General features: G+C 45.6%; 1 protein-coding gene across 1 annotated transcript in view; it reads right to left on the minus strand.

Moving 5' to 3' along the window:
- The window catches only part of SUGCT (succinyl-CoA:glutarate-CoA transferase), a 488,805-nt gene that overhangs the window by 107,276 nt on the left and 360,051 nt on the right, over window positions 1–21,478 (minus strand). The window contains exon 12 of the mRNA XM_007500632.2: window positions 6,618–6,681. Within this exon, the coding sequence (XP_007500694.2) occupies window positions 6,618–6,681 (64 nt within the window). The remainder of the gene's footprint in view (window positions 1–6,617; window positions 6,682–21,478) is intronic.

A 21,478-nucleotide genomic window follows, 5' to 3' on the forward strand; every position in this document is an offset into this window, starting at 1 on the left:
TGTGTGTATACATGGCTTTGTGTATATCTGTACAGAGAGAAAAAGAAGATAGCTCCATGGACATATCTAGACAATATGGAATACAATGCCGAAAATATTCCTTTGAAGTGAATCTCGTTCAGCGATATCCGAGTCTGACTCTCTAGGGGTTCCCGTAAATTAGTGAAATCGTAGGTCCAGTCCCTTTTCTCTATTGTATACCTATAAAATGGCATTGAAAGGGAGAGTCTTGAAAGCACAGAGTGGAAATGTGTGACCTGAGGCCAAAAATAACCCCCTGGAGACACTGTCTAGATGTGCATGATTCCAACTGAAAGAAAAAGGAGCCAAGTGGATCTACGGATCTGGGAGTCTATGGATGTTGGAGGAAATACAATGTTTATTTCATGGCTATTGAGAATTCTTGATGAAGAGACTTCACTTCCTCCAATGCAGAGTTGCAGCTGCTCTTGCATTCTGGTCTTGAAGATTTTCCCGGGTTTCTGAGAGATTCGTGATTTGCCTAGATTTCAGGGCTGGACATACCAGAAATGGGACGAGAACCCAGGTCCTCTTGACTCCAATGCCAGTTCTCTATACATCCTCCCTTGCAGCTGTGTATATACACGTGCAAATATTTTTTCATAAAAACAAAAGGATGATGGAAAGCCTTCCTTGGAAGGACCTTTGCCATTTCCCTTATTATGGCCCATTAGGAGGATCCCTTTCCAAAGGATTAATGGGAACTTTGGAAGACAGTGACTACTCTGTCTTAGACTTTAGAGTCCAAAAGAAGGCCCAGAAAGCTGGTGATAGCCTGAGTTATGTCCTCAGTTTTGGAAAAGCATATATCAAAGGTTTCCAAGAACAGGGAAAATGGAAGAAAACCACTCTCAGAAATGGATGCTTAACAAGACGAATACCAACAGGGCCGCATGTCTATGGAATTCTGGTCTCGGTAGACAATCTCTGTAAGTGTCATAAATGTTTTATTCACATAGAATGAGGGCTGCAAAGAGGCAGAAGAGGAGAAGTCACTGTATTTTGTCTTCAGGTATCTGAAAGGTTTTCTTTTCTAAGAGGAATTTAGTCCCATTCTCCTCGGCCCCAGAGGCAGAACCAAGAGTAGAGGACAGAAAATAGCAGGAAGTCAGTTTATACTTGAAGTTAAAAAAACAACTCCCTTCCATTTAGAGCTCTCCCAGGATAAAATGGGCTGCCTCTTGAGGCAGGTTCATTCGTCTTCACTGGAGGTCCTCAAGCAGAGGTCAGATGATTACTTGCTGAGGGATATTCTAGATGTTCCTCCTCAGCTGGCCTCTGAGAGCCCTTCCCACTAAAATTCTCTGATTTCACAGAAATAGTAACCACAAGATGGGCTGAGAGGAGCTTAAAACTCCTCTCATTGGTTTCTTTAATTTTACAGGTGGGGAAATTGAGGTTCAGACAGTAGAATTGACCTTCCCAGAGTCATTCAATAAGGTATTAACTGAGCAAGTATTTATGTATCTAAGGAGGCTTTAGCCCATCAGTCTCCAAAATCTCGCACTGAGTTCCTGTCTAGCTTGGCAAGTATTGCCTTGAGTTAATGTGCACAGTGCCTGGCAAGTGAAAGGGCCTAATAAACATTTGTTAGTGGATAGTCTAATTAGAGAGCCTCAATCCCTGCCCTCTAGGACATGACCTGTGACGAATGACCTGGATCTGGGCACTGTAACAAACCTCCCAACAGTTTCACACCTTCAAGATGTCAGATAATCCCCCCCCAAACCCTAAACCTACACTCAATGCCAAAGTCAACTGGTCAGTAAAGCAGAACTTGAATTCAGCTCTTCAATCACTCCCATGAGTTCAGAAAAGTCCCCTTTGTAGAGGACCCAACCGTCATGAACCTCAAGGACAACTCAGAACCAGACGCAACCCCCAAATCAGGATACAGTACTGGGTGAGGCAAAGTTCTCCTAAATTCTACTGGTCAGTCTTCAGATCCTCCGTCCACTTAAAGAAACCAAGTCTCTGGGACACAACGGCATGCATTGCCATCAGCTTACGATCAGAGAGGAGGCACAGAACCCACTTGGTTGGGGGTGGGCTGGGGTTATTTGATTCAATATTGGCTCTACGACTAGGAACTGGCCAATAAAAGCTCTGGCGCTGACGTTTCTTCTTTCCCTGAGCGCCACCTGCCTCGAATGCCTTTGATTAGCACTTCCTGAAATGGGAGCTTGAGTTTCAATTTCCTATCTGGGAGGGATCAGTAAACAGAGCTGTCACTCAGCATCAGGACCCAAGAGAGGACAGAGGAGCTGCCCTGTGCTCAGGAGACAGCGAGATACTAATCTCCAAAATGCCCTGGCAGGATCAGTCTCATTTCAAAACAAAGATGGCACCCATTAAGAATAATGCTTTAGAACAAATATTTTTTTAATCAGAGAAGCCTCCTGAAAAGCAAATGGGCAGGCAGACTAGAGAGATGGCTAATCCCCCAGAAGCTTGCCTTGGTTGGATGTTTTCAAAGACCCAGGATTTCCCTTGCTTTGGCATCCCCTTCCTGAGGCAGGTCCCCCTGACCCCTCCAGGCCTTTAGTGTCTTGCTGGGCTCCCAAAAACACTTCCTGGGACCTTGGGGTTCTCCCCCATAATAAACCTCTCCTCAATAAGCTTGGTTCCTCCTTGGATGACAGACCCATAATCCATCACTGATCTAGTGAGGAACACATACATTTGGTAGGACAGAGATCATACAGGCCAACTAGTCCAACCTCCTCATTTTAGAGATGAGGAAACTAAGGCTCTTGTAGTCAAAGCCTTCCCAGCCTCAGAGAAGTCATGATCTTTGCAATCCTGGGATAAGGGGTGAAAGGATGAGCTCAGAGGAGGTATGGAAGGCCAAGGACTAGGAAAAGCTGGGACCAATCCCCCCATAACAGGTAGCTATGAGCCTCAGACAGGTAGACTCGGGTTCAAAAGAGCACCTCAATGAGGAAGTAACCAGCACATGGCAGGGACGGGTTTTCATCAATTAGTCGAAGGACTTGTTGGGGTGGGGGGGTTATATTGAAGAGGATTTGGAAGGATCTCACATGGAAGATGAAAGGGACTTCTTCTCTTAGGCCCAGAGTACAAGCACAAGGACACAAGAGCAACGTGTGAAGTCGCAAAGGGGAAAATGTTGGTGTGTTATCAGGAAAACCTTGGGACCAATTACAATTGCCCAAAAGGACATCGCCTGGAGAAGTCGTGATTTACCCTGGACTCAAGGGTCAGGACCATGAATTTGTGTTGTCAACAAGCATGTGTCAAGAGCCTAATCTAAACACAAACACAAACAAAAAGAAAGGTGGCTCCTGCCCTCAAGGAAGTCACACTCTAAGTTTGGAAGGTGCCTATGAAAGGGAGATGGAAAGAATGGGAGCATGGTGGCAAATCCAAAAGAGGGAACTCTTGTCGGTGTCTGGGCCCTTCTTCAAAATAGAAGTTCCATCAAGAACATCAAAGAAAGTTTTTTAAAGTATTTGAAGGAAAGAGACCTGGCAGGATCAGATCTCAAACTGTATGGCAAAGAGGCAATCTTCAAAGCAGTCTGGTACTGGCTAAGAAATAGAGTGGAAGAGATGATGAGATGCACAACACCAGTTATTAATGGCCATAATAATCGAGTGTTTGATAAGCCCAAATAGCCAAGCTTTGGGCACAAGAGCTCATTATTTGACAAGAATTGTTGGGGAAACTAGAAAAATAGTATGGCAGAGAGTAAGGAGAGACCAACACCTCATTCTGTAGATCAACATGGGTATATGAGTTAGACTTAAAGGGTGATACCATAAGCAAAGAAGGGGAACATGGAATAGTTTGCCTGTCAGATCTCTGGATAAGGGAGGAATTTAGGGCCAAACAAGAGACAGAGAGCCCTGTTGTTGGCGGTTGTGATCTGATCCAACCATTCTGGAGAAGAGCTTGGGACCATGCCCAAAGGGCTCTAAAACTGTGCAGACCTTTTGATCTAGCAATATCACTAGTACGTCTGTATCCTAAAGAGATCAAAAGAGAGGATGGAAGAATGACCCATCTCTACAAAAATGCCTGGAGCAGCTCTTTCAGTGGTAGCAAAGAATTAGACTTTGAGGGGTGTCCACCAGTTGGGGAGTAACTGAACAAATTATGGTATGCAATTGTAATGGTGAACAGGACGATTTCAGAAAAAATTGGAAAGACTTACATGAACTGATACAAATTAAAACAAGCAGAACCAGAAGACTATTGTACACAGCAACAGCAATATTGTTTGATGAGCAGGTGTAAGTGTCCCAGCTTTTTTCAGCAATACAGTGATCCAAGACAATCCCAAAGGGTCATGATGAAACATGACATCCATGTCCAGAGAAAGGACAGATGGAGTCTGAGTGCACACCAAGCTATACTATTTTTCCCTTACTTTCTTCTTTTTAATTTTTTCTTCAAGATCTCTTCCACAAAATGACTAATATAGAAAAAAAGTTTTACATAATTGCACATGTCAGATGCTTACCATCTCAGAGAGGGGGAAGAGGAGGAAGGGTGGGTGAGAGTGGGGGAGGGAGATAAAAGGAGATGGATGGAGGGAATTAGGAATCCAGTTTTTAAAAAGGTTAAAAATTGTTTTTACATGCAATTGGGGGGAAATGAAATATTTTTAAAATAGAGGATCCAGAAGGAAGTCACCAACGGAAGAAGGAGGCCACAGGGACATGGTGGCACAAGGGAGACAGAAGGAACCAGAGATAATTTATTCCAACCTCTTCCTTTTATATTCGAAGCAAATGATACCCAAAGAGGTCAAGAGATTTGCCCAAGATAAGACAGAAAGTAATTGGGAGAAAAAGCATTCAAACTCAGGCTCACATTCAGCATTCTTTCCCCTGGGACACACTACCTCTCTTCAAGTGGAGGCTGGATGACCACTTGTGAGAGATGTTACAGTGAGGATTCCTTTCAAGAATGGATTGATTGGTCTAGATAGAAAGATTCCTTCTAGCCCTGAGAAAGAGATTGATTAGTAACAAACTCTTGCCCACTGGTCACTAGACACACTGAGTGGACCAACAGCTTTTTTGTTTTGCGAATGGGTTCGACAGATTTGCTTGTTTCATCTGGAGCTGTGACAGGGCTCCCAGGACTGCTCAATACGTCAGGCATTCTGTTCCCTACAGATCACTTCTGACATCTGGGATGTCAGTATGATGGTACATGGTCAGAGGCTACCTTCTGAGTCCACAGATGTCTCTTTATGAGAAAGGAAAGTTCCCCCGAGTGGGCTTTAAGCCTCAAAGTCTAAGTGGATCTTGGTTTATCACGCAAAGAGGAAAGGGGGGCAATAGAGGCAGATTAGCTCAATGAAAACTGGGGTGTTCAAAGCTCTTACAAGAAAACTGGAAAATTAAGCCACGTGTTCTCTTCTCTGAACTGGAGATCTTCCTCAGGAAGCTCGTCATTGGTAAGTTGTCACATTACATCGAACAATGATAACTGAGTTGGGGGATGTGGTCGTGGGATCTGCTGGTCATGTGTGTTGGTCATTTTCTCACCTCATTTTTGAGCCCTGCCTCCACACTTGCCACGAACCAGTGGCCATAGCTCCACATTGATGACGGTTTTCATTTCCCATTAATTATAACTTGCTCCCCCCTTTCCAATCTTCTGATATCTTACATCAGCCTTCTCCACCCTGCATTTTCTCTGTGATACAGAGATCCTGGCCTCCTTGCTGTCCTTCAGACGTGACACTTCATCTTGGGGTACTTTCACTGGCTATCCCCCAAGCGTGGAACAGCCTCCTCAACGCCACTCCTTGCTTCTGACTTCCTTCAAGTCCTAGCTCAAAGCTCAAACCTTTTACACAAGCCGTTCTTTCTCCCTTTTCATCCTCGTCCTACTCTTGAGTTTCTATTGATCCTTCCTTGCATTTATCCTTTGCCTGTTTTGTGTACCATTTCTTGCATGTTGTCCCCCCACTGGGCTGGGGGGTCCTTGAGAGCACGGACTGTCTTTTAACTTTCTTTGTATGTCAAGGCCTTAGCCCAGGGTCTGGCACTCAGGAGGGGCTTCATAAACTTTCAGTGACTGACTGATGGCATCTTGCGGACCGTCATCCCACGTGTCCTCCCTCCTGAGCCTCTGGGAAACCAGAACTAAGGTTCCCGTTCTCCCGTCTGCTTTGGGTTCCTCTTCCCCAGTGACATCCCACAAAACGCCCCCCTGTTTCCCTTGTGCTTTGGAGTCTGAGTTTTCCCACCTTTTCATGCCTTCTCCATCCCTTCTTAGACCCACTTCCCCTCCTCACGGCAATCTCGAGAGTTAGGATCGTAAATCATCTCAGTCCTACATTGCTCTTCGGATGAGCCAGGGTGATGGATGGAAATGGGCCCTTTGGGGATCAGTGTGTGGAGGGCGCAGTTTGACTATCACGCCTCATCGGACACCAGGCGTCCTCCCTCCCCTTCGTCAACCACAGAATGTCTTAGAACGGGACGAGGTGAGGCGCACCCCAGCCACGGGAGCAGAACCGTTTCCCTGTTGTTTCCAAGGCTATCAACTCCCTCTAGAGACACAGCAGCAATCAAAGAGGCAAAATGCAAAATGAAAGAGCCGCCATTTCAAACCTGGCACAGAGATCTTCCCCGCAGTCGGGTGATCCATCTCCATGATTAGACCATTGTGGAGCACCTGCAAGAAAGAACAGAGAATCAGACACTGATGGCATCATTCATCTCCAGGAATGGGCAAATACATGGAGGCAAGTGACAGTATTCGTGAAGATTGGGACCACGACAGGCATCCAAACTCCCTTTCCCAAGGACACTCACCAAATAGAGTGAGTGAGGCACAGATCCCTTTATGGAAACCAAGGAAGCGTTAAATTCTCTCCATCCAATTTCTCCTCCTCCTTCAAGGGCAGTTGGGATGTTACCTCCTCCAGGAAGTCTTCCTTGATGGCAGGACCAACTAGAAATCATCTCCCTCTCCTCAGAGCTAGCATGGATTTCACTCTCTATGCTGTGTTTTACATATTTTGCTCATTAAAAACACTGACTGAGCACCTAGTAGGTTCCAGGGACTGTGCTTAGAGTTGGGGATACAAAGACAAAAATTACAACAATCCCTACCCTCGAGGAGTTTGCATTCTACTGACCGGGCACAACTCAGTCCAGCAGAAAATGGCTTTGGTTTTGGTCTCTAGAGCGGATCTGTGACTGCCCCAGGAGAGGGAATCCCAAGAGGGGAAACGCCTCTATCAATGTGCATTGATGGCTTCCCTGTACCTCGGGCTCCTCAAGGGTCCCCTGGGATGCTGAGGCATTAGATGGCTGGTCCAGGGTCACCCAGACAAAATACAAAACACATTCAAAGTAAATACAAAGCAATTTCTGCTTCTAGGCACAAGCAGCTGTGGGAATCGGGCCGACCTTGGGCTAAAGGAAGTGAACTGAGTTCTGAAGGAAGCCAAGGAATTTTACAATGCGAGGGACATTAGGAGGGCGCTTCACCTGGGACGTAGCTGGGACAAAGGCACGGAGGCAGGAGATGTATGTAAGCAAGGAGCTCAGTTTGGCTGGAGTGTGTGGCAGAAAATGATGGAATTTTAAATGCCAAAGTCCATTCATCTCGAAGCCCCCCCCCCACACCCACCGCCTCCCCACACCCACACACAAAGGCCAGGAAAGCACGGGAATCGCAGGAGGCTCTGAATCTTTGTGTCTTCCATGACTGGCTGGTGGACCTTGAATACTGAACCATGTGGAATGATCCCAATCCATTCCCTCTCAGGGGAAGAATCCGACCATGGAAGGATCTGGATAAAGATAAAACCTCCCTTCTCAACCCAAGGCAAGAGGTCAAGCGCCTCAAGTCTGCCCTTCCTAAGATCAGACCAGGCCAATTTTCGGACCCAGGAGCAGGACGCCAAAGCCTCCCGGGGCTCCGGTCGCCTCCTTGTCCTGGAAATGAGAGTGGCCGAGGCGTGGCAGAGCTCACTGGCGGCGAAGGCAAGGCGGACTTAGGGCCGTGTTTCTTGGGCTGTGTCCTCCGGAACATCGGCAAAGAGACCTCCACTACAGGATCCAAGAGGTCCCGGGGCCTGGACAACAGTCTGATTGGCTAACAGCAAACCGGAGGGCGCTGGCACTTCCTTTACTCCTCCATCCCACAGATGCTCCCGCTCAAAACCACTTTGGCGCCAGCAGGTTGTGTGCGGAGTGATTGGTGGACTCGCTCCTGGGTGCCCTCCTCGCTCACGCCCCTCCCTTGCAGCCACTCCACAGGAGGATGGGGGATGCTGGAGCTGATTGAGGCTGCTTTTCTGCTCTCCTTGTACCGGGCTCCCATCCTGATGGACAGCATATTTGCCCCCCAACTGCTCTGACGGAGGATGGATACTGCATGGCCTCAAGTACACTTCGGCTGCTCCAAAGAGCTTATCCCAGAAAAGACTCTCAGTCTGAAGGACTCTATCCCTCAGAGCAGCCCCAGAGCTCCCAGCCCTCCCTCTGGCTCCTCTACAGGGACCAAGAAAAAAGTCCCGGCAAAGGGTCCAATTCCGGGGGACCTGCCCGCTTCCTCCTTCCCATTCATTGCCCCATGGCTGAGATACAGAAAGATGGAAAGGGAAGCTCTGAATAAAATGCATCCAGCTGAGGGTTCTGCCATTAATGAACACTGGAATTGACCCATCTGCCAACAAGGGGAGGGTCAAGGGGCAGGATGAAGAGTTTCATGAAGATCAGCTCCCCAAAGGTCTGCAAATGCTCTCTAGAGATAAGCTTCCAAATATCATCTGACTTCTACATTGATTGCTGCAGAGAAATCAATGAATGGATGAAAAGATGTGTCGCGGGCTTAGTCCCCTCTGTAAGAGACCCACTTCTAGCTCGTTGCTTTTCCTTAATTCCTTTGCATTTAAAATGGCAATTCCCAAAGTGGGAGCTGGCCTTGGAGCAGAAAGATGGAAAAGTGGCTCAAACCGCACCTCTGCCGCACACAGGCTGGGGGACTCGGACACGTCACCGAATCTCTCAGGGCTCGCTCTAAGAAACTCTCTGAGTGCCAAGCTTTGGAGAAGATGCAAAAGCCCCCACTGAGAACTTCCTCACCAAAGGAAGCCCAGGCTTGCTCTGTAGCTGCTGTTTCTGTTCAGAAGGAACAACTGAATTCACAGCATTTCAGAAGGGAGGAGGCTTCAGAGGTCCCCCAGGAAAAAGGAGTACTGCTGCCATCTGTCTGTCTGCCTGCCTGCCTCTCTCTCTCTCTCTCTCTCTCTCTCTCTCTCTCTCTCTCTCTCTCTCTGTCTCTCTCTCTCTCTCCCTTCCTCTCTCTCTCTCTGCCTCTCTGTCTCTCTCCCTCTCCCTCTCTGTCTTTCTCTGTCTCCTCTCTCTCTGTGTCTCTCTGTCTCTCTCTGTCTCTCTGTTTCTCTCTGTCTCTGTCTCTGTCTCTCCCTCTCTCTCCCTCTCTCTCTGTCTCTGGCTCTGTCTCTCTCTCTCTCTCTGTGTCTCTATGTCTCTCTCTCTGTCTCTGTCTCTCTCTCTCTCTCTCTCTCTCTCTCTGTCTCTCCCTCTCTCTCCGTCTCTGTCTCTATGTCTCTCTCTCTGTTTCTCTCTCTCTCTGTCTCTCTCTCTCTCTGTCTCTCTCTCTCTCTCTCTCTCTCACACACACACACACACACACACACACACACACAGGGCAATCACCTCCCAATAGGGGCACTGGAATCAACCAATCAAAAAACTTGTATTTAAAACCTACTATCTCTCAGGCATAAGGGCAGGGGTTAGGGAAACAGAATGGAAATGATCCCTGTCTTTGGTGTCCTATAAGTATGACCATGAGTAAGGCATCCACATACACACACACACATGCATATTATATATATCTATGTGTGTGTGTGTGTGCGTGCCTCTATATAGTACACACATACAAGTATTTCTATGTGTACATATACATATATACATGCATGCATACACACATGTATCTGTATATGTACATGTGTGTGCATTCATATTTATCAGTTTCTAATTGTTGATGTAGATACACATGTTTACATGTACCTGCATTGAATACATGTTTAAGTGTGTGTACATATGTACACACATGTACCCATACATAGATTTAGAGAACTATAAGTGTGTGGGTACTGAGGTGTAAGGCCAACTCATCTAGACTGGGCCTAAGCTCTTCATAAATGGATCATCCAGAACAATAATTCCCCATGCAAAGTCCTGATGTTGTCCATTGGCCAATCTTGGGTCCCACCCAGGCCTAAAATGGAAGGACAAACTGAGCCAGAAGGAGCTGGCATCATGTGGAATGCCTTCTTGTCTCAAGTGGAACCAATCAATCATCACGTTACTAACTCAACTAGCTAGTGTTATCTCAACTGCAAAGGGTTGGGGGTGGATTGGGTGCCATCTTGAGCTCCCAATGAATCTATTCCTGTTGGATGTTGAGGGTCTGTGTCCCATGAAGGGAAGGAAGAGTCCAGGGGGCATCAGGCAGCATCCTCCACAAGGAAGGATGCCAAAGTGGCCACCATGGCCCACTTTGTGCATAGCCTGGAAGGGGACATCCATAAATTGTTTGCCGAAGGCAGGCAGCTTGAAGGAAGAGAGTCTTCTCTTAGTCCCCCTTCCTATGCCATGTTCACATTCACAAGCACAGTCCTAGTCACAAGGAGAATAATGATGGCTTCAAAACTTTGTCCAGAAAAATACCCATTTTCAAAAACTCAATCACCTCCTTTTTTGGTTTGTTTTTGTTTCCAATGATTTTCCTCTTTGACGTTCATTGAATATCTTGTTTGCTTTCAGTTTCTAATCATTATCTTTATCCAACTACATATAAGACAGTTTTAATAGATTCCAGAAATGTCCAGAAATTGCCGATCACTTTTCCCCACTTAATTATAGGACTCCCATGCTGCCTTGTCGTTGCGTCAATTTCTGAAAGCCATTTTCAACCGCTCTTGAACTTGTCACAGATATTACGCCTGCCTTACGGCATTCTGGGAAACATGCTGGGAAAGTATGCAAGGCCCATGGTCATTAACCTTTAAAGGAAAAAAAAAATCCAAGCGTCTGAAGCCTTGAGTTTTGCCAGAAACAATCACATGAGTGACGGTAGTGGCGATATTCTTTCGGACTTACTTGTTTATTCTTTTATTTTTTTAAGGAACAAAAAAAATGGAAAGAAAATAGCAAGATCATTGCCCTTCCTTACCTAACCTAGCAACACTGATTCCACAAATTTGTGTGGAGTACAACTCTTCGTAATTAACTGCGCAAAGAAAGCTGGGATAATTATGGGCATCTCATCATCCATGTTATCATTTCCTCTCAGTATGTCATGAAAACAATTTTGTGGGGAGACAGAACTTCTACTGTTATGAAACGGAGGCCATAACTCAGGAACACGGTGTTAAAGGTTAATTTCACTATTTCCCAAACACTTTTAATGACCACAAAGAAAACACCCTTAAATATCCTTTCACATGAGAAATTAGACTGTAATCCCATCGGCCCTGGCTGCACTCAGATAATGGAGATCAAATTTAAGCACACCAATTTTCCTGTTTTCTTACCTCATTTAAACCAATTATTGTAACTCAACTTCTCTTTGGTGCAAATGTACATGACATGGACCCCAAATGCCTCATTTCCCTTCTGAGCCCTAATTGTGTATTCCACTATTTCTTGAACTAATTGGCAAAAGGAAGGATAGAAATAACAACTGAGAAATAGAGGGGGATGGGAGAGGGAATGGACCCAGGCAAGCAAGGGAATGCAGAGAATGATTTATAAGCACCAAAGTCAAGCCATTAAGAGAGCCCCTCCCCCAGACTCCCATGACATCATTAACTCAAGCCTCTCCACTTTGCTTAGCACTTGCCTCTTTAATTAAGTGATCCCAGTGCGCATCTATGCGACAACCTTGGGGATGGCTGGGAAAACTTTCTTCTAAGCCCAAGCAGCACTTGTGCAAAGTTCGTCTGAAGGGATGGCTCTGAGCAATGGTCATGGGAGTGGCCTTAAACGGTTCCTACCCACTCAGAAAGACAATATTTTCATCCTTATTTAGAACTTCCCAATCACCCAAAGGCAAGACAATGCAGTCTGGTCAGTGAATAGAAAGGGAACAAGATGTTATAAGCGACTCGGTCTCCCAAGCTAGGTTTAGGGTTGATGGACACGGCCAATCTGGAAGTCTGAGGAAAGCTGTGAGCAAGATCATGAAAGACCCTCCCTGGCCTCTGCCATGCAGTGAGACTTTATAAAAGGTTCAGAGCTTGGGTTCACCATGGCCCAACGCCATCACCCACATCAGAAGAATAAGGTTAATAGAAGACTCTGGTGAAGAATAAGCTGGAGGCTAATAAGGTCTAAAAGCCAACCCTTAATACTGAGATCTTCTCCAATTACTAGTCTCTTTGCCTGAGCAGACTGTGATCGAGCGTTGACAGAGGGAAGAAGGCATGGTAGAGTGGGAAAGGACTGCTTTTGGAAATAGGACATAAGTTCTCATTTTATCTCTGATTCAGCTCTGGATCTGGACCCCCAGTCTCACCAGAATAAGTTTAAACTTACTTCTAGAAAATAGACCCTCATGTCAAAATTTTGTGTCAAACACAAAAATCAACCCTCTTAGTCTTGTCTCCTCTGATCTTCTTATACGTGGACTCCACATCCATCATCATCCTGGTTGCCAACCCATTGATACTCTCCATATGATAAACTATGGCTCCCAAAACGAGACATGATATTCCAGATGTGATCTGGAGCACATTACAGACAGACATCCTAACTTGCCGAAGTTCTTCCTCTCATCATGGAGGCCCAAATTACATTTGTTTGTTTAGCTGCCATGTAACTGCTGACTCATAATGAGTTCAAAGCCATCTAAGGTCCCTAGATCTTCTCTTTTTATCCTAGAGCTTCTGGAGAAAATCCACTACCTAATCATGTCTCCTCCAACTTGTATTTATGTAGATTTTTTTTAGTCCACATGTAAGACTTGGCATTTACCCTTCCTACCGATGTGAACTTGGGCAAATTGCCAAGTTCTCTTAACTTCAGTTTCCACACTGAATGGGTTGGTAGGTCTCAACGTTTCCAAGGTCCTTTCCAAAGTTCTCAAACTTAGGATCATCCTGAACTCTTCCTTCTCTCTCCTTCACAAAGCCACACCATTGATATTCTTGTAGATCCTGCTCCTATAATCTCTTCAACCATCTGCTCTCTATTATTGCCTTAATCTAGGAGGCCCTCACCACTTTTCTTCATTGGTCTACTGTCAAAGCCAGCTATTTGATCATCCCAGCAACTAACCTCTTTACTCTCTGATGAATTCTCCTGCTTAATGCTATCATTCCCAGAGTGCTATTCTGATCCATGGCATTCCACAGTCAAGAAGTTTTGGTGCCAGCAATGCTCTTGGTAAAAATCGTCCCCTGTATCATCTGTACCAACAGGAAAGTCCTCCTTCTGTTAGACTCTAGATTTCCTGATCCCCACAAATGGAAAGAATAGAAAGAACCACAAGCCCACTCTAGATTGATGATCTCAGAGTTTCATTTAGGGGAAGCCAAAGGCCTCCCTGCTCCCCATAATTGCCCTGAATAATTTCTCTCTTCCCTCTCCAGGACAATATTTAAGATGATGTGTACCAGAGCCCCCAGGTGATAATGGGAATATTGAGGCACTTAATGGGAGGTTTCAGTCATCTCGTGTAATTAAGGCCGCTTGGGATGGCTTGGCTCTAGCTGAAAGCTCTCAAATCTATCCTGTCCTTGGGAATCAAAAGGATGGCTGCATGTAAGAGAACAGGAACCCAATTGTCAAACATCTGCTCCCCTCCTAATTTCTTTGATAATAAAGTCCTGCCCACTGTGCATGTCAGAGGCCCATTATCTCTCCAATCTCAGGATGAGCTGGAATCTCATCGGGAGTGATCTCCAGGATCAGAAAACCACAAAGGAAATGATGTCGTGGCCTGCTCAGGATCTGGGCAGCCACCGAGATGGAGAGCCCACTGATCAATGAGACAATTGCTTGTGATCTAAGGCATAAGGAAGCAATAGTGTTTGCTGACATTATGTCAGTGAGGAACTGGAATGAGAGCCACCCAGAAGGCCTTCAAGAAGCATCTTATCACTGCCCAGGCTTCATGGTCACAGCATCCCAGACTGAGAGCTGGAAGGACCTCAGAGATCAAGCAATCCAATGGATTTGGTTTTGTCTGCCTCCCCAGGAACTAGCTAAGGGCCTGGCACATACCAGGTGCTTAATAAATAATTGGTGAATTGAATTAAATTGAACCTCAAATGCAATGACTTTGGTTTTGTCTTTTATTGAGCTCCTACTTTTGTGCCAAGCACTGTGCTAAGAGCTAGGGAAAAAAAGAAAGGCCAAAGATTGGCCATGCTCTTGAAGGGCTTCACTGATTAAGTCCTCAGACTAATTTCCAAGGGAAATTACAGAAGGCAGCAAGGAGGAGAAAAGCTCCATCAGTATATTGGTCAGGTATATGATGGGGCTCTAAAGCTAGACCAAGAGATGAAGCTACAAATTGCTTGGGGAGCTGAAGTGTAAAGGAAAAGGGAATTGAGGGGGGCCATGGGCTTATAGTGGAGGCCAGGGTAGCGAGGTCAATATCTGTATAAATAAAGGCAGAAAATGAGTGGGTAGAGCCATGGATTCCAAAATCTTCATTGAAGAAGGGACCTCAACTCTGAGCAACTCATTTCACTCACCTGATTGTCTAGATGCCCCATGTCTAGAGTACTTGAGGTATCTCATCTGAAGCTTGCAGCAGGCCTATGAAGTAAGGACTTCAAGTATTGGTACCCCACTTTACAGATGAGAAAACTGAGACCCAGAGTGACTTGTCTACTAAATGGACCTTTTAAGAGGTAGATGACATATTGTCAGAAAAGCTTAAACTTCTTAGCAGTGCGCCGTAAATATTTCCAGCACCAAGCGAGGCTTCACTGATACCATGACCTACAAGAGATTGTCAAAAGTATTGAATTTGGGCTTTCTCACAAAGGAGCACACCATCACTAGATGGCTCTGGAGCCTCCTCAATGGAGTCCAAGCCCTCTTCCATATAATAACTCTTTGAATGCTTGGAGGTAATCCTTCCATACTACCACCCTCTGCCCCAAGTCTTCTGTTCTCCAGTTTCTTCAGTCTATCCTCGTCCAGCTTGATCACCAGTCCTCTCACCATCTTGTCCATTTTGCCTTCTATAAGACTTGAAATCAGGCTAGAATCAGAACTTGGGTTTTCTAGGAGCATTTGCACTCAAGTCATTAATAAAATGACTATAAAGCATTACCTAAGATAAATCTCTTTGGGTCACCATTTACTGTTCCCCTATAATAACATCAAGGCATTACTATTTTCTGCTCTTCTTTTACTTTCTATTTTCCCTTCATAGAGTACAACTTTAAACTTGTCAATGTCCTCCTTAAACGTGACACAAAGAATGGAGCCAGGGCAGCGTTCAGAAGATTAAAACCTCCATAATCCTTGAAGTTCCATCTCTCTTCAGGCAGACCACAAGGGAAGGCTGGGTTTGGGGGATTTTTGTTTTAGTGTTGGAAAAGGGTGAAGATAGGGAGAGAAACATGTTATGTGGTTACAATTCACTTAATTCCTTTCTATCTCAGTTTCCTCATCTATAACATGACGGGATTGAATTGGGGAGCCTCTAAGATCCCTTCTAGCTCTCAATCTATAATTATATTATCCTATGATTCACACTGAGCTTGCAGAACACTTAACTCCCCTCCCTCCAGATATTGTTCACATAAAATCTTATCTAATTATGCTCCTCCAATTCTGGAATTTCTGCTGCAGGTGACTATTTGGACCCAAACATAGAACTTTGCATTTATCCTTATTGAATGTCACCTTATTAGATAGATCTAGGCAGTCATTTAGCTCATTTCTATCTTTTTTTCTCCTGACTTTGCCATGTCATAAGTTCACTATCTCTCCTAAATTTATTGGAACTTTGAATAGGAAAATCACACCATCTGCCAACTCATTGGTATGAGCGTTAAAACAGCACAGACTCAAGAGTAGATCTTTGGAGCACTCTAATAGAGGGGGAAGTTCTGGGATCTCCTGAGGGAAGCTTGCTTAGTCCCAGTAGGCTTCCTGTTGTCTCTCATGATTAAAAGCCAACCTGCTGTATTACCTTTGACTTGTAACTAGAATGACAAATTGTGTGTGTGTGTGTGTGTGTGTGTGTGTGTGTGTGTGTGTGCCGCTAACAATGCTCCAAGCTCTGTGTTAAGCTTAGGATAGAAATTCAAAAGAAACTCAATCAGCTTATATTCTTATAGAACAGGAGTTCGTACCCTGGATTTCATTTTATATGTGTGTATGTATTTATTTCTACGTATGAAAGCAATATTTCAAAACCATTGGTTTTCTTTGCTATTCTATACATTTTATGTTATGCATTTAAACACATTATCCTAAGAAGCAATCCATAGATTCCCCTGGACTGCCAATGGGCTCTGTAACATTGACAAGAATAGGTGAGCACTTCTATTTAAGCGAGGGAAAAAACCAAAAGGTGGGTTGTGACTGGGTGGTGGTTCAGTCACTAAAGTGACTGGAATGGCTAATTGATTTGTAGGGCGGTCAATGGATAGGATAAAGAGCGTTTTGCCTTTAAATTTTATGTCTTCTCCATCATCACTTTAAGCCAAGAATCCATGAACTAGAAGCCACCAACCATGTGGAAACACTATGCCCAGCTAGATTGGTTCTTGAACCTTGGATGCATGCCGTCACCAAGACTGGATTTAACCAATTAACCAACTAATCAATAAATCAAAAGCACTGACTTCCACTGTGGGCCAGACAATGTGTTCAACGCCACTCCGTTTGGTAGAACCTGCTTAGCCGTCTCAGCCTTTGAGAACCTACGGCCACCTCTGCCCCACAGAGCGGGACTTTGGGGACATGAAGGAGCCCTCGTCTCGTCTCGTCTCGTGTGGAGCATCTTTTTATAATTAGCTTTGGTATTCACAATAACCTTGTTGAAAGTTAAAACGGAAATCTGGTTTTGCATCAAATTTATCTTTCTCCAATTCAGCAATTTGTTTATGCAGATTAAGGGAGCTTGGATTCATGCTGGTCTTTCAGAGGGAACATGCTCCAAGTAAATGGAGACACATGTTGCCTTCATTATGTTTTTTCATTCATGAGACCTAATCGCTGGCTGGTGTCTATGGAGCTCATGAATATTCACTCACATTTTGTATTCAGAGCAACAAAACAGAAAATAGAAATATAGTGTATTTTCTCATAGCATGAAAAATTCCCAAAACAAAATTAACTGGAAGGTACAAAAGGCGGGAGATTCACAAAACCCAAACTGGAATTCAATCATTGTCCAGGAGTTGAGAATGAAAATTCATGCTTTTTCTAAGTTTTCAGCCCTATTCTCTAAAGCGTTGCTTCTCATCGCAAAACCTCTCTAATCTATTTTTCTATTAAAGGGACAAAAGATTGCATAATGCGGCCATGTTTGGGGCAGCATGGAGAGAGGAGGCGCCAAGTAACCTCAGATGGCTTAATGTTGTCACTGGTGGTTTGAGCTGCCTGGTGCGATCCATTCTAGACAAGGATTCAATATTGATTCGTGTCTCCCTTGGACCTTGTCCAAGTGGACTGAACGACAGAAATGACACAGGACTTCTTAACAAGACATTGCTTCTCCTCCCTCTCCTTTACAAAGTAATCTTACAAGTTGGACTTCTGGGCCAGAGTTGTAGTAGGGTTTCCTCTGGTCTGAAAAACTAGTGGCATGACTCTGAGCAGGTCAGATTAATTCTCTGGGCTTCAATCTTCCAGGATATTAGAATAAGGAGGTTGGATTTGAGGACCTCAAAGAAAATGGGAATCCATTTAATTCCTTACAAAAGAGCCTTTCCAGAACAGATTTCATTCTTCTAATTAAGGCTCAAACTAGACCTGTACAATTATATCTAGTTACATAAACTTCCTTGGTGATAGATCAATATCAAATCCGTGTTGTGCCCTCCTTCTACAGACCCTATGTGCATTTACCCTAGTAAATGTACGTCCTTCCAGATGTAATCCTTATTTGTTCTATGACCTCAATGCATATTCCAAGATGGTATTCCAAACAGCAAGATGACAATTTCTAAGAGCCAATAATGTCTTGGGAACATATAGCTTCTGGCCATGGCCACCACTCATACTAGGCAGTTACTCCATAGAGTTCACCAAGGAGTCAGCTCCAGTCTCAGGCAAGACTACAGTTTGTAAATCTCCTTTCTAATCAGAAAAAGGGATGGCAGGCTGGTGCTTTCTGAACCAAAGCAGGAAAGGAGCTCTCTCTCCCTTCCTCTCTCTCTCTCTCTGTCTCTCTCTCTCTCTCTCTCTCTCTCTGTCTCTCTCTCTGTCTCTTTCTCTCTCTCTTTTTTCTCTCTCTTCCTCTCTCTTTCTCTTTCTCTCCTCTCTCTCTCTCTCCCTCTCTCTCTCTCTCCCTCCCTCTCTCTCTCTCTGTCTCTCTGTCTCTCTCTCCCTCCCTCTCTCTCTCTCTGTCTCTCTGTCTCTCTCTCTCTCCCTCTCTCTCTCTCTCTCTCTCTCTCTCTCTCTGTCTCTCTCTCTCTCTGTCTCTGTCTCTCTCTCTCTCTGTCTCTCTCTCTCTGTCTCTGTCTCTTTCTCTCTGTCTCTGTCTCTCTCTGTGTCTCTCTGTCTCTCTCTCTCTGTCTCTCTCTCTGTCTCTCTCTCTTCTCTCTCTCTCTCTCTCTCTCTCTCTCTCTCTCTCTCTCTCTCTCTCTCTCTCTCCCCTCTCACTCCCTCTGTCTCCCTCTCTCTCGCTCTTTCTCTCTTTCTCACACACACACACATGCTTGAATATTTTCATGAGAGCACACAGGAAACATAAAACTGTCAAGGTCCAAAACCCTTCTGGTCTGAGGAGACCCTCTGAGATGCTTAAATCAATCTTGTTTAGATATGACCGAATTCCCCTGATGTAGACATGCTCCCTTCTCCTGCCTAATATTCCCTCCCATGCCTGAAATCTTCTATGCCTGAACTCTCCATAACAGAAATTTTGATTCTCCATAACAGAAACTTCAATTCCCCATAAAAGATGGGAAGGAGCATGGGGAGAACGCTAGCCTTTCATCTGACATTGGAGATGCTAGCTAGAGGCTTCCTCCATCCCTTGGAAACTCCTGGCCAGTTTCTGCTTCACTGAAAAGCCCTCCAGTGAAGGAGGAGTGGAGCTATCCTGTTACTGAATTAGCAGTGATGGAGGCATGCCCCAGCCTATGTCAGATGCACAAGGCAGACTCTCCAAAGATCACCGACTCCCTCTGCCCTGACCAATCCTCCTTCTGCATGGCCTGAAGTCCATCACACCCGAGACCCAGAAGTCCGCCTCTGATGAAAGCCTGTGAGCATACTTTCATCCTGGCTCTACCCTGACCTCTCTGGTATCTGAGCTACATGTATGAGCTTCACCCCTGGCCTTGAATCCCCTTTTTTGTCTCAACGCGTCAGGGGAAGTCTCGAGTCTCTCTGTGTGTGTATTCCAATGTACTCATAATAAAAGTCTGCGGAACCTTTAGCATCCTTGACTGATCTGCCCTTCCTGAAAGCTTGAAAATGCCCAAGCAGCTGCGGCAGACCATGGCACACAGCTGTAAAGGGAAGGGAAGAGGCATTTGTTCAATGCCTACTAAGTGGCGGGCACTGTGCTAGGCACTTTACCAAGATTCTCTCATTTCTCGAAGAAAGAGCATTCCTGGATTCCCCCCGAATGAGAATGGATTTGGGGAGAAGCTGTCATCTTCCAGGCTCCTTCACCAAAGCCGGAAAGGCACACGTGTCCAGAGCTCTCCAGAATGCAGCATTTTGGTGCCCGTAGAGAACAGGGCACGGACAACTGGGATTTGGAAACCCCAAAGCAAAGGCATTTCTCATGTGAGCTCAAAATGAACTTCAAGGAGACCCGAAGAGGCTCCCTGCTCCAGCCATCATGACATCTCACTGTGTATCCTAGAAGCCTGCCTCTGTGGAGACCAAAGAAACACTCCAAAGTCAGGAAAGCTCTTGGCTTGAGGGGGGCTCCAGCTGATGAGAGCGAAGCAGCAACAGCACCCCATCTGGGCTAGTATCTCATGCAGTGGCCACAGTCAATGGGTCCCACCTGTTTCTCTCGCAGAGAATCCACCATCAGTAGGTTTCCCATTGCTCCCCTCGAGCCCTGCTCAGCACCCCATTCATCTTCTCTCTGCCATCTAGGTGTTGGGGCTTGTTTACACATCACTCCTGGTTCTGTTTGAACTCGGCCCATTGGCTCCAGCCCCGTTGGCCCGCCACAAGAGCGGCTCATCGACATGAGGAGGCCACTCTGGCCTGGCATCTGCGGTGGAGCCAGACAGGGCTTATGGAAGCCCAGAGGGAGGAACCGAGCCAACATGCCAAGAAGATCTTCTGCGAGATTGTGGTTGTCCTGCTATGGATCTTCCATCTTTTCTCGCCTCCAAATGTCATCTTTGCAGGGCATGAATGAAATGAAAAACCTTTAGGGTCTTGGAGGTGAGGATGAGCCCCTGGAGCCAGATGACACACCCCGCATTAGCTGACCCCCTTCCCCTGACTTGAAAGCAAAGGCTTGCCAGAACTTCCCTCAGAGTACATGGCCCCCCTCGACACACACACACTTTCCTCAGCACCCCCATCCTGGTACTCTGCTGAAGAGCTGAGAGCTACAAGCAACAGGAGTTTTCAAGCACTCAGGGCTGGAAGGGATCTCAGTTGTTCTGTCCAATATGTGCCTGGAAAAAGAGATGTGCTGGGTGTGGAAATAGGCTGGGCTTAAAGTCATTCAGTCTGGCTTTGCCACTTGCCACTTGTGTGACTGTGAGCAAGTCGCTTCATTTCTTGGGCCTCGGTTTCCTCATTTGTAACATGAGGGACTTATGACCTGAATCACTGTTCACTTCAAAGGACCTACAAGCCCATTTTGTTCATGTTCTTCCGTGGATTGTCAACAAAGGATCCAACCAAATCCAGAGCCCTTCCTCCAGATGATATTTTGTGGGTACCTGAATAGCATTTGGGTCATCCAACTGTGATCCTTTGTTCCCATCACGTGACTGGCCCACCTCCTAGCCCAGTCATGCTTTCCCCCAATAATATCCCTTAGTGCTCTTTTTCCATAAAAGATCATCTTTGAAAATATGCCAACCCCTAGTCCCACTGCTCATGCACTCTTCAGTCCCCCTAGGGATCGCTCACCATTGGCTCCTGCCAAGATCGTCATGTTCTGAGGTCCCCGTCTTCCCCAAGATCACCAGAAAAATGAGTATCTTTGCTAAAGCAACGCTGCTTCGCACCAGGAATCAGCTTGGGGGGATTAAAAGTTCCACATCATTTCCCAACTGCCACCTGCTTCCTTCTCTCCAGCCCAT

The sequence above is a fragment of the Monodelphis domestica genome, chromosome 7, assembly GCF_027887165.1.
Source record: "Monodelphis domestica isolate mMonDom1 chromosome 7, mMonDom1.pri, whole genome shotgun sequence".
In the NCBI taxonomy this organism is placed as follows: Eukaryota; Metazoa; Chordata; class Mammalia; order Didelphimorphia; family Didelphidae; genus Monodelphis; species Monodelphis domestica.